Below are 12,022 nucleotides of genomic sequence, written 5' to 3' on the forward strand. Positions count from 1 at the left end.
GTTTTCTTGACTATCTTTAGGGACTGGCCTGAACGGTTTTAGTGAAGCTGACTTGCTCCCAGGGTAAAACATCTGCTGTCTCCCCGCAGACAGCTGTGTGCAGTCAGCTGTGTGCTGCTCCCTGTGATCCGGGGAGGGCGGTGAGCAGGACACTATCGGCCTGTCTCTTCCCCTCTTCCCTCCGTTAAGCTCTCTGCCTCTGGGCCTCCAAGCAAGCTCCGAGCCTCCACTAGTTGCTGGCTAAAGGCTCCATGCTTTCAACAAGGCCCTGGGGTAGAGAGAGCTCCCCCGTTTGAATTTGTTGGATGTCTCTGGGGTGATTCCCAGGGTTTTGAAACATTGGTTTAAAAACCACTTTTCACTTGTTATGAGTGAGTAGGGTGGAGGTGGGTGTGCAGTGCTCCTCCCAACACCATTCTGGAAAGGAATCCTGCCACCCACGGTAATCTAGCAGCCCTGAGAGAAAAGAAAAGGTTACTTAAAAAGGGAACGGTGAGATTAAAAAAAGCTAAAAACAAAAACCAACTATGGGTTACCGCAGTAGAGCCCATCAAGATTTGGGGGAAATGCCTTCCTCTGCTCCTGTTGGGCTCAAACGTGACAAAGCAAAGCAGGTGTGTTTCATTTCTAAGACCTGAGACAACACCACCACCAAAACCTACTGTGTTCTGTTGTGTGCTGGCCTCGCATTTTTTTTTCAAAAGTCTAAGCACGTGTTTATTGAATAGGAGAGCATCTTCAACAGGGCGGGTGTGTTTATTGACACCATTCTTCAGTCCGTCCCTTGGACAGGACAAACTTCTTTACGTGGGGACACGTTCCCTAATTCACTTAAATCTCACATCTTCAGTTATGTAAGTCCGGCTTTATTATTCCATTTATGACTGGGAAATTGAGATACAACCAGCGATGCCTTCTTATTTGAGTTGGCTCCCTTGGGGTCGGGTCAGTGGGGGGAGCGTGGCCAGGATCACTGGGGGGAAGGCAGGGCTCCTCAGGTGCTCTGTCCTCCTCTGTCCTCACTGTATCCTGGGGAAATGAGCCTTCGCTGGGCTGCCATTGGCTGCTCCTCCAGCCCGCACTCATAAAGCCTCGATTCTCACCGGCTCCAGATACCTGCACCTCAGCCCGCTTCTGCCAATCTTTGAGGCCGGGACCAAACGCGGAGATGGGTCGCTGCCTGCTGCTGCTGCACCTGCTGCTCATCCTGTGCTCACAGCTGGACCTGCTCCAAGGTGCGGCGCTGGGGAGCAGTGGAGGGCAGTGGGGACTGATAAGGATCTGGGATCCGGGGGAGTGGTGCTTTCCAGCTCCAGGTGGGACTTCTCTCCCTGACTCTAGATCTACCTGCCTTGTCCTGACTTGTCCCCAACAGGTAAGATGACCGCGTGGGTTATTCTTTAACCGGGACATCCTATTTTTCTAGGGACACATTTCAGTGTCTTTGTGCTTGTAACTTTTGTCCCCACAGCATCATGTACTTAAACACTTTTCAGGCTGATATGTGTTGGTACTCTCTCTGTTGCACTTTCACATTTCTGCTGTTGGGTTATCCTGTGGGATCAGGGTGGCCCCCACCCCAAAGTTGGTTCCAATGTCTGGACCCACAATGCCATATCTGCACCCAGAGGGAATGAGAAGGTTTTCCTCTTACCTGCTGAGGCTTTCTTGGAAAAGCAAGACTTGAGTCCAACAGGTGTCTCAATGGCCTGAGGAGCAGGGAAGGGAGACTGGCTCGGGAGGTACATGGTGGTTAGGAGAGGGCCAGGGGCGTGTTCCTGCCTGCGATGAGGGTCTGAATGTTTTGAACCTCCCACCCATGCCAATTGCAGGAGCACCAGGGCCAGATGTGGGGCAGAAGGGATGCGACAAGATCTGTCACTTGTCAAACATCCAAAAACGCAGTCAGACACTTTATTAACGGCAACTGAATTTAGGGTGCCATACCATTGTGGACACTTAGATTGAATCATAAATTAATTCTTCTGAAGCTTTGGTGCCTGGGTGGCTCAGTGGTTGAGCATCTGCCTTTGGCTCAGGGCGTGATCCTGGGGTCCTGGAATCAAATCCCCCATCAGGGTTCCTGCAGGGAGCCTGCTTCTCCTTCTGCCTGTGTCTCTGCCTCTCTCTGTGGGTCTCTCATGAATAAATGGATAAAATCTTTAAAAAAAATTCTGAAGCTTAACCATTTCCAGCAAAGCTTGCTGAGAGCAATGTAGGTTCCTCATCACCTTCAGTGAAAACTTTTGTAATTCAGTTATCCTACCTGTGTGTGTGTACATACTTAATTAGCAAAAAGTCATTTCTACATGCCCTGTAGTTGTATAGTGTGTGTGTGTGGGGTTGTGTTGTACAATTGTTGGAACACAGGATACAATCAATTTGTTCTGTAGTTATACTATCACCACAAAAGAAATGATTTTATGTTCTGTGTGAACTTTGACACTGAATTTACAACAGCATTCACAAAAAGTCAGATGTTTTACCATCTATGGAATATGTGTCCACAGCTTTTACTTGATTCCATGGATTGAGTGAAGAATGGAATGATTGTTGGCATTAACTGGCCGCTGATATGATTTGTTTACAACGTTCTCCATCTGCCAGTGGAATCAGCCTAGAAGTAGTCCAGGTTTCTCTTAGGGTATGTGCACTAGAAGGCTCAGAATACCAAATATGGCAAGTTAATTGAGAAAACACTCATTTGATCTTAAAAAAAATTCATCCTCCTGCCCTGTGTTCCTCCAGAAGCTGGATCTGAGGGACAGATCTGAGTAGAAAAAATTTGATTGGACAGGGGTCCCAGGAAACGCCAGCAAGGGAGTGAGGAAGTGAGACACTGAAGGAAGGAGCAGGTGAAGGAGGCGTCCTTGAGCTAGATGCCAGGTGAGCACCCAGAGCCCGGGGCTCAGTCCCACTGGGACATTCTGGAAGACAGGCATTGAGAAGGCCGCAAGCCATCCCATCTCAGTCAGTGTACTTATGCACCGACTCCCCACCTGCTCTTGGGAGAGGGCTACCTCCAGGGGCTTTGACTCTGTAGGACCCCAGCATACTGGTGTGCAAGGCGAGTGTGCCCCGTGGGCCCCAGTCAGAGTCGCAGGTGTGTGCAAGAGCAGCCCACAGCCTGTGTGGGTGAATCAGGCTGGGAGGCAGGGGGAGGCAGGGGAGGCCAACTGCAGTGCCATCTCTCCCCTGGGCCTCTTGCATTCTCTCCTTCTTAAAAGCCCATCGTCTGCACAGCAGCCAGAGGCAGCTTGCAACACAGAAACCAGTGCGTGTCACTCCTTATTTTTATTTTTATTTATTTATTTTTTTTTAAAAGATTTTATTTACTTATGAGAGAGAGAGAGAGAGAGAGAGAGAGAGAGGCAGAGACACAGGCAGGGGGAGAAACAGGCTCCCTGCATGGAGCCTGATGTGGGACTTGATCCTGGGACCTCAGGATCACGCCCTGAGCCAAACGCAGACGCTAACCGTTGAGCTACCCAGGCGTCCCTCACTCATTTTTAAACCTCCAGTGGCCTCCTTTCTCGAGTAAAATCTCAATTCCTATGGCGGCTGAAACTGTCCTGTCCAGTAAAAATATAAAGCCAGCTACAGATGGCATTTTGAGTTTCTGAGTAGACACATTCGAAAAATAAGAAAGGTGTAGCATTAACTTTAATAATGTATTTTATTTACCCCGATATATCTAAAATAGTATCCATTACATGTCACTGATGTTACACTTACATCAGGAAGCAAAAGAATTTTTTTGCCTATGTGTTTGAAATCACTCATGGCCCATCTCTTTGTTTTTTTTGTTTTTTTTTTTTGTGCATTTGTGCGTTTCTCTTTTTTTGCGTGCAGAAAGGGTGCTTTTATTAAAGCCCAGGGACAGGCCCCACGGGCAGAAAGAGCTGCAGGGGGGGTTGTGAGGAGTGACTGATTATATGCTTTTTAGTTAGTGGGGGTTAGGGCCAGCTTCTGTCTCCAAGGAACTTGTGCTCCTTACAAGTGGGATCTCCAGACCCCAGTGGGGGGCTACTGCGGTTAAGGCAGGGCTGCTCTTACCCTAAAACAGTGGTCAGGAGACCCTTCAGATGGGGAGCAGCAAGCCGTGTGTTTGCAAGGTGATTGCTAACCTATACCTGGAGGGGGGTAAGGGTTGTGGGAGGGAAGTCACGCTAGAGAGAGCCGGGGTGCCGCGGTCACACAGTGAAGGAGGTCCTCGAGGAGATGCAGGAGAGTTACCCTCTGTGAGGCTCGGGAGCTCGGCCTGGGGACGGTGAGCCTCAGCAGAGTCTGCTGCCTGCTCCCTTCTCCCATCACCTCCTCCTCTGATAGCTTTGACCCTTAAATTTTTGAGGTTGCTGTGGGCAGAGGGGCTCCTCTTCTGTAGCTTCCTCCTGCTGAAGCAGGTGCAGAGAGGCCCCTACCTGGGGGTCCCAGGGGCACCGCTGAGGATTTAGTAGGAGCCCCGCAGTCAAGGCAAGGCCGAGCAGCTGTGTCACGAGTGAGTTAACATGTGGGCGTCCCCTCGGGTGGGGAGGGTCAGCTGTGGCCTTGATGGGGGGCAGGGGAGGAGTTTTGGCACCAGGCGCTGAGACATTGGGAAAAACAGCAAAACAGGATGAAAATAACAAGAAGAAAAAGAAGCCCAAGGAAGAGTCCTTTGACAGTTGCCCAAAATCCTAGGGCCCAGGCATCGGACCTGTGACCCTGCAGGTGCTCGGCAGCCCCGGGGCAGAGGCCCAAGGTGGACGGAGCAGCCCTGAGCCCCCCCCCGCTCTGGCCCCCGGAACCTCTTCCATCTCATTCCCAGTCGGCCAGGCCCCCACTCCTCGGCTGTCCCTCTTGTTTCTGGAACCCGCCACACCGATTTTCTCTCACAGCCCCTGCCCTTGCCCCTCTATCTTCCTGGAACCAGTTCCCCAACTTCTCCCAGGTGTTGAAAGAGCCAGCCTTTCCTTCTCCCTTTAATTTGCCCACGTGTGAGCGTGAGTGACCCCCCGAGAGAGCCTCTCTGGCCGCCCCGGGTGAAGGGACAACCCTACTGCCCCCCACCTGCCAGCTCTGTGTCCTCGGGCCACAATCTTCCTCTGTCACCAGGACCTGAGATCATCTCCCTCCCGTGTCCTTTGTCAGCCGCTTCCCCCATTTCTTTGCGGCCTTGAGGACATAAGTGCCATGCATGTTCCATTCCTCCCTCCTGTCACTCTGTCCCCGACATCGGGGACAGCCTGGCACACAGCAGGTTCTCAGGGGGTGTTGAGTGAAGGCAGGGGCCAGCTGCTGCCCTCCTAAGGTTGGAGAAGAGAGAGAGCTGGGGCTTGGGCCAGATGTTGGCAGGTGACACCTGCGGCTCCCTCCGCCCTTCTTCCTTCTCCTTTCCTGAGTCCTCCCTGACTTACTCCCCACTCCTCCCTCTGATCTCATCCTACCCTCCTCCATCCCTGGGAGTCGAGGGGGATCTTGTCTGTGCTCCTCCCAGGTATGAGCCAAGCACCCAGAAATCCCCAGCTTTCAGCCATGTCATCGGGCCTGGGAACCGGCCACTGTCCAGGCTGGGAGTCGCCCAGAGGGTGTGCTCGCTCCTGACCCGTGGGAACGCAGGGCCGGGAGAGCCTCAGGATGCTCATTTTCTCTTTCCAGCTCTGCAATGTTTCCAGTGTAAACAAGTCAATGCCAATGGGGTTTGCGAGGATGGGAAAAGTACCTGCCAGGCTGAAGGCAACCAGCAATGTTTTCTGAGGAAGGTCTATAAAGGTAGGTGGGCCTGTGGAGTGTCCTGGGTGACCTTAGCCTGAAGTTGGGTGCTAGGAGTGGGTGTGCAGGGTTGGGAGGGGTATGAGTCCCCCATGGGACCACGTGGAACTGGGGGCCCCAGGACAAGGCAAGGTGACTCCTGGACCCAGGGAACTGGAGCCATAGGAACCCTGGCAGCAGCACCAGTATAGGTAGGGGTTGGTTGTCTTTTTTCAACTAAATGTGTGAATCTGCATCATAGGGTTCTGGTACTTGGCTGCCAATGGCTCTTTTAACTGGGCAGGTACCTGCAAGAGAAGAAGATAGGATCTCCTGTTAGCTCCTGGGCTGCTAAAATCCCACTGAGTGGGACCTGAGTGTTGTAGTGTTTGGGGGAGCCACGGGGTAGAGGTCGGGAGAGAGGGTTGGGGAAGGTGATATGGGCAATTCCTATTCACCCCTTCCTGCCCTCTCCTGTGTGGGGAGGGAACCCTAGGACACAGAGCCCCTCCAGCTATCCTGTGAGAATAGGATAGGGGGCCCTATCTCAAATTTCTCAATCCTGAGAGGCAGATACTCCTCCCTACCAGAGCTAGCAGTTCTTGATGGAAGGTTCCAGCTTCTCTCATTCCTTGATTAATTTGTTGATACAACTATCACTGATCCATTCAGCAATATTGATTAAGCACTGCTTGCCAGGACCCGCTGGACCCCACAGCCATGGGTCTTGAAACCCAGGTTTTGGGGTCTCACTTGCCCCCTTCTCTGCCTCTCTGCAGATAACATCCTTTCATACGGATACCAAGGTTGTAGCAGCGTGTGTTCCCCTATGACGATCTTTAGTACGAATGTTAATTTGGAGGAGAAATGTTGCAATGACTCACCTTTCTGCAACAAGTTCTAAAGATGGGGCCCAACTTTGCCCTGACCTGCTAGAGGAAGCTGATTCAACACACTTTTCAACTCTCACGATCTTTACAACTACTGTGCACTGACCACAGGTTCCCCAGAGGGGGCCTGACACAACCTGCTAGTTGTGTGCTAGGCCCAGTCACCCTTCTCTTTGCCTCATTGTGAGATGTCACCAGGAGAGTCTTTAACATCCAACTGGGGTGAAGAGTGGTGGGCACCAGTAGGTCCAAGCATGATTTCTTCCTTTCAAAATCCTAATGATGAGTCACATTGATTTTCACTTTAAAAAGGCAAGGTCTGTGGGATACTGTGGGGTCTGTGATTCTGGGTGTTCTGGAGGCAGCCAACTGAAGGAAGAGGGAGAGTCCTCAGAAGCTCAAAAGCGTAGGCAATGAGTTGGCTGTAAATGATGTATTAGGTGGTGGTGAGCTGCTGTAACAAGAATCTCTGAAATGTTGATGTCTTAAAACAATAATAATAATAAATGACTGCTAACCCATTTCACAGTTCAATGAGGTGGTGGTGATTATTTAGAGAACCCAGCTCCTCTGAACTTTTTAGGCCGCCGTCTTTAACATGGCCTCCGAGGTCTCCACTGTGGGGAGTCACACTGGGTCTTTTGTGGCCGGAACTCACAGCGGTGTACATAATTTCTGCCCGCATTCCACTATTACTTGACTCCAAACAATTTGTAAGAAATGTAATCTTGCCACCTGCCGTGCAATCTGGTGTGCCCGAGAGAAAATTCAGATGCCCTGATGAACATGGTGGATAGAGTCTGGTTCCTTCCCCCACCCCCATCCCACCCCACCCCTGACCGTTCAGGACCCTTGACCTGCATCCACATTTGGCCTCTGTTACAAGGGAAAGAATGACCCAACAAACGAGGACTAGGGAGCACCATACGCTGATTAAACATGTAGAACCTGACCAGATATCCCACCCTTCCCCTCTCCGTCTCCCCCACATGGAGGCTGGAGCCCAGCGTGTCTCTTGAGCCCGTCTGTGGCACCCACGGTGCTCCGGGGGGTCTCAGGGCTCTCTTGCTGTGCCTCCCTCACCCCCGGTGACAGTGACCCCTGTATGGCTGTCAGTGGTGTCATGTCCTCATTCTCCCCAAGCAGCCAGCCCTCGGGAGAGGCACTGGTAGAAACTGGGAGAAGGCAGGTGAGGAAGAGGAAAGCCAAACAGAGTGCGTTGACGCCAGCTTCGTTCACCCCCCTGCGTGGGAGTCACCAGGGATGAGAAGCGAGTGATCACAACCACGCTTCTGTAGCATCTTAGCAAAGAAGCATCATTTTGTACATAAGAGACAAAATGAAAGAAAGGGGGTTGATACTTTCAGGGCTGGCAAATTATGGGGGGAAGGTAAACACACGGAGGAAGGAATGGAAAGCCTACTTAGTCCGGACTGTTGGGAGATTCCTCAGGGCTGGAGTCCAGAGCTGCGGCCCTGAGGAGACAGGGAGGCCAGAGGGTTTTTCTTGTTTCTTAGAAGTGACTTCCAGCTCAAAATGATCCTATGTCACATGATGTATTTTGGGGTGGCGGCTTCTGAACCCTTTCAACTCAAACCCATCCTTGAGGGCTGGACGGAATCAGAAGTCTCACTGCTGTCTCTCTGGCTTCCTGCGTCACTAGGACCCCAGCACGTCCCCCAGACTCCCTCTCCCAGGGCTCCTCTGAGCACAGGAACAGAAGCCATGACTTTTGAGGCCGGGAATGGAGCTGTGCCAGAGTCATTAGCTGTGCCCCCTCGTCTTTGTCAGGCTTCGCGAGGGCACCGGGCACAACGCGGACTCGGGTCGCCGTGCATCCTTGGTAGATGCTGTGCACACTCTGAAGCCAAGCGCACACATCCTGAGGTCCCTGGCCCTGCTGTGGAGGCAGTTTTCTCATCCACTGGGAGATTCATTTCCTCATAAAATTTTCCTCCTCTGAGAAAGACTTGGTTATAACTTTGGTTATCAGCTGGTGATGGTCTCAGGCTGGCTCTCGCTGCCTCTGTGTTCATGGGTCACAACTAGACTCACAGTTTGCCAAGGGCTAGGTGGAAGAGTGGGTGTAGACATGCCACCTCAAAGGCCATACCATGTGACGCTTACAAGATTCCCTCCTCTGGTCTGAATTGACTGTGACAGTGGTGGACACACTTGACCCAACGGAGCCAATGAGTTCTCTTCCCTGGGAATTCCTTATTAGATATCAGGGACGAATCTTCTCATCTGGGGAATGACTTTATCAAAGCAAAGGGCTGCCCATTCCAGGTGTAGCCCTTAGCAGCACTCAACAAACCAACAAAGAGAGATGGAGAAACAGTTTAGTGTTAGCTATGCCTTTATGTCCAGGGTTTCTGCTTCCTCAAAACAACAACAACAAAACCCAAAAAGGACAAGGGAAGAAAACACAGACAATGGCCATGTGGCCACCTCTGTCGTGTTTGTGGCTGCCTGACTCACACCTGTGACAGCTGGAGAGCTTGTCCAGAGGCCCGTCGTGAGCCTCACTTAGGGAGCCTTCCGGAGGTGTCCCTACCTGCGTGTCCTCTGACGGTCAGCATCTCAGGCTCCTCCAGCTTCAGCTGTGATGCTTCTGCTCTGCTCCATCCTGGTGGCAGCAGGTGACCTTATCCCTGGGCCCTCTCCATCCTCACACCTGAACTCAGGGACCTGAGGATTCTGGTGGGGGCAGGAGGAGGAGTTTAAACCTCTCACAGGGTCAGGACCCAGTGAGCAAGGCCGCCCCCTGCAGGCAGCCTCCGGGGTGAGGACACGCACTCAGCCTGGCCCCCTGTTCACCTGGTGTGGGTGCTGGGCAGGCGTCTGGCCCCATGGTGAGTCAGAAGCTTCTCCTCCTTCCTGGGCTGTGGGGGTGGGTGGGCAGACTATGGCTTGCCACCCGGAAGGCACAGCTCTGTCTAGCAGGGGATTTCTGGGTGCTTGGCTCATACCTGGGAGGAGCACAGACAAGATCCCCCTCGACTCCCAGGGATGGAGGAGGGTAGGATGAGATCAGAGGGAGGAGTGGGGAGTAAGTCAGGGAGGACTCAGGAAAGGAGAAGGAAGAAGGGCGGAGGGAGCCGCAGGTGTCACCTGCCAACATCTGGCCCAAGCCCCAGCTCTCTCTCTTCTCCAACCTTAGGAGGGCAGCAGCTGGCCCCTGCCTTCACTCAACACCCCCTGAGAACCTGCTGTGTGCCAGGCTGTCCCCGATGTCGGGGACAGAGTGACAGGAGGGAGGAATGGAACATGCATGGCACTTATGTCCTCAAGGCCGCAAAGAGATGGGGGAAGCGGCTGACAAAGGACACGGGAGGGAGATGATCTCAGGTCCTGGTGACAGAGGAAGATTGTGGCCCGAGGACACAGAGCTGGCAGGTGGGGGGCAGTAGGGTTGTCCCTTCACCCGGGGCGGCCAGAGAGGCTCTCTCGGGGGGTCACTCACGCTCACACGTGGGCAAATTAAAGGGAGAAGGAAAGGCTGGCTCTTTCAACACCTGGGAGAAGTTGGGGAACTGGTTCCAGGAAGATAGAGGGGCAAGGGCAGGGGCTGTGAGAGAAAATCGGTGTGGCGGGTTCCAGGAACGAGAGGGACAGCCGAAGAGTAGGGGCCTGGCCGACTGGGAATGAGATGGAAGAGGTTCCGGGGGCCAGAGCTGGGGGGGCTCAGGGCTGCGCTGTCCACCTTGGGCCCCTGCCCCGGGGCTGCTGAGCACCTGCAGGGTCACGGGCTCGACGCCTGGGCCTCCCCCTGAGCAGGGAGCCTGACACTTGCTGGATCCCAGGACCCCGGGACCATGACCTGAGCCCAAGGCAGACTCTTAACCAGCTGAGCCACCCTGGCACCCTGTGCTCTTTCTATCTATTGAACTTCCTTGTTCTTAGTAGCTCTGTTAGGCCACTCACAACAACTTCATGAGGCCTGAGACAAGCCGGCCATCATTCCAGGCTGTTCTCCTTGCTGACAAATCATCTGAGAGAGAACATGAGCCTGTCTGACCATCTGCGTGATAGTTAATGCAGGTAAGTCTGAAGACGGGCCTGTTGCCATCCAACCAAATGGAAACTACCTTTTCTTTGCCAAAGATGATCCCAGAGCACATGAACCTGAAAAGTCGTGGGATCAGTTCCCGTGATCACCCTGAGGATTTCTACCAAGTCTTAATTCGGGTAAGTGCTGGATTTTCTTCACGCCCCTCCCAGGTGTTCTTGGAGAATGAACTTTGGTGATTCCATGTGGAGGCAGCGAATACCGGCATCCACAACACAGGTGTACAGACCCACAGACAGACGAAACAGAGACCACACACTCCCTCCTCAGGGTTGCCCGGTTGGTTGCCCAGGTTCCAGAAGGAGTTCCAACTTGTGGTGTAATCTCCTCCTTGAGGTTTGTCCTGCGACATTTATGACATTGGCGTCTCAGGGGCCCAAGCGAGAGCGCAGATTCCCAGCCCTTTGGGGTAAACAGGGGACGTTGGCCGGCCAAGTGCTAAAATGGCATCATGTAATATGCAACTTAGGCTTGCCTCCAGAGCTGCATTCCAGGGCTGCAAAGATTTGTAAGAGGAGGCCAGGGACTCTCAGTTGCTCCAGGAATTGCGTTGCAGCTTCAATGTTCTCGTAGGTGGGCTCACCCTGTAGCTACCTTCTCTTTTTCAGTAAATGCCCCAGGAAGGTTGGGGAAGCATTCCTGACCCTCTGGGTACCTGGCTCCAATTTAGTTGAGGGGAGGACACATACTTTCTTTCTTCTTCAACTTCTTTTAATGCTATCAGGCTCTGCAATCTGGCCAATTTCTGATCACAGACCTACTTTGTAGTTTTTTTTTTAATATATATTTTTTTATTGGAGTTATATTTGCCAACATATAGTATAACACCTAGTGCTCATCCGGTCAAGTGCCCCCCTCAGTGCCCATCACCCAGGCACCCCATCCTCCCGCCCACCTCCCTTACCACCACCCCTTGTTTGTTTCCCAGAGTTAGGAGTCTCTCATGTGCTGTCACCCTCACTGATATTTCCCACTCATTTTCTCCCCTTTCCCCTATAATCCCTTTCACTATTATTCATATTCCCCAAATGAATGAGAACATACACTGTTTGTCCTTCTCCGATTGACTTACTTCACTCAGCATAATACCCTCCAGTTCCATCCACGTTGAAGCAAATGGTGGGTATTTGTCATTTCTAATGGCTGAGTAATATTCCATTGTATACATAAACCACATCTTCTTTATCCATTCATCTTTCGATGGACACTGAGGCTCCTTCCACAGTTTGGCTATTGTGGACATTGCTGCTATAAACACTGGGGTGCAGGTGTCCCGGCATTTCTCTGCATCTGTATCTTTGGGGTAAATCCCCAGCAGTGCAATTGCTGT

At 52.4% G+C, this 12,022-nt stretch overlaps 1 protein-coding gene across 1 annotated transcript; it reads left to right on the forward strand.

Annotated features, from left to right (window-relative positions):
- The first annotated feature begins 1,065 nt into the window (after positions 1–1,065).
- On the forward strand, positions 1,066–6,634 carry LOC129496809 (protein PIP-1-like). The gene is made up of 3 exons (XM_055305143.1): positions 1,066–1,235; positions 5,638–5,751; positions 6,510–6,634. The coding sequence occupies exons 1-3, from the start codon at positions 1,169–1,171 to the stop codon at positions 6,632–6,634; spliced, it is 306 nt and encodes a 101-aa protein (XP_055161118.1). The 5' UTR covers positions 1,066–1,168.
- The last annotated feature ends 5,388 nt before the right edge of the window (positions 6,635–12,022 follow it).

The sequence above is a fragment of the Nyctereutes procyonoides genome, unplaced genomic scaffold, assembly GCF_905146905.1.
Source record: "Nyctereutes procyonoides isolate TBG_1078 unplaced genomic scaffold, NYPRO_anot_genome, whole genome shotgun sequence".
Classification (NCBI taxonomy): domain Eukaryota; kingdom Metazoa; phylum Chordata; class Mammalia; order Carnivora; family Canidae; genus Nyctereutes; species Nyctereutes procyonoides.

What these genes read in the sequence shown, in the direction of transcription:
- LOC129496809 (XM_055305143.1), top strand. Translation starts at nt 1,169, where the DNA reads ATGGGTCGCTGCCTGCTGCTGCTGCACCTGCTGCTCATCCTGTGCTCA. An exon ending in ACAGCTGGACCTGCTCCAAG is followed by an intron (nt 1,236 to 5,637) that starts GTGCGGCGCTGG and finishes TTCTCTTTCCAG; the next exon opens with CTCTGCAATGTTTCCAGTGT. An exon ending in TCTGAGGAAGGTCTATAAAG is followed by an intron (nt 5,752 to 6,509) that starts GTAGGTGGGCCT and finishes GCCTCTCTGCAG; the next exon opens with ATAACATCCTTTCATACGGA.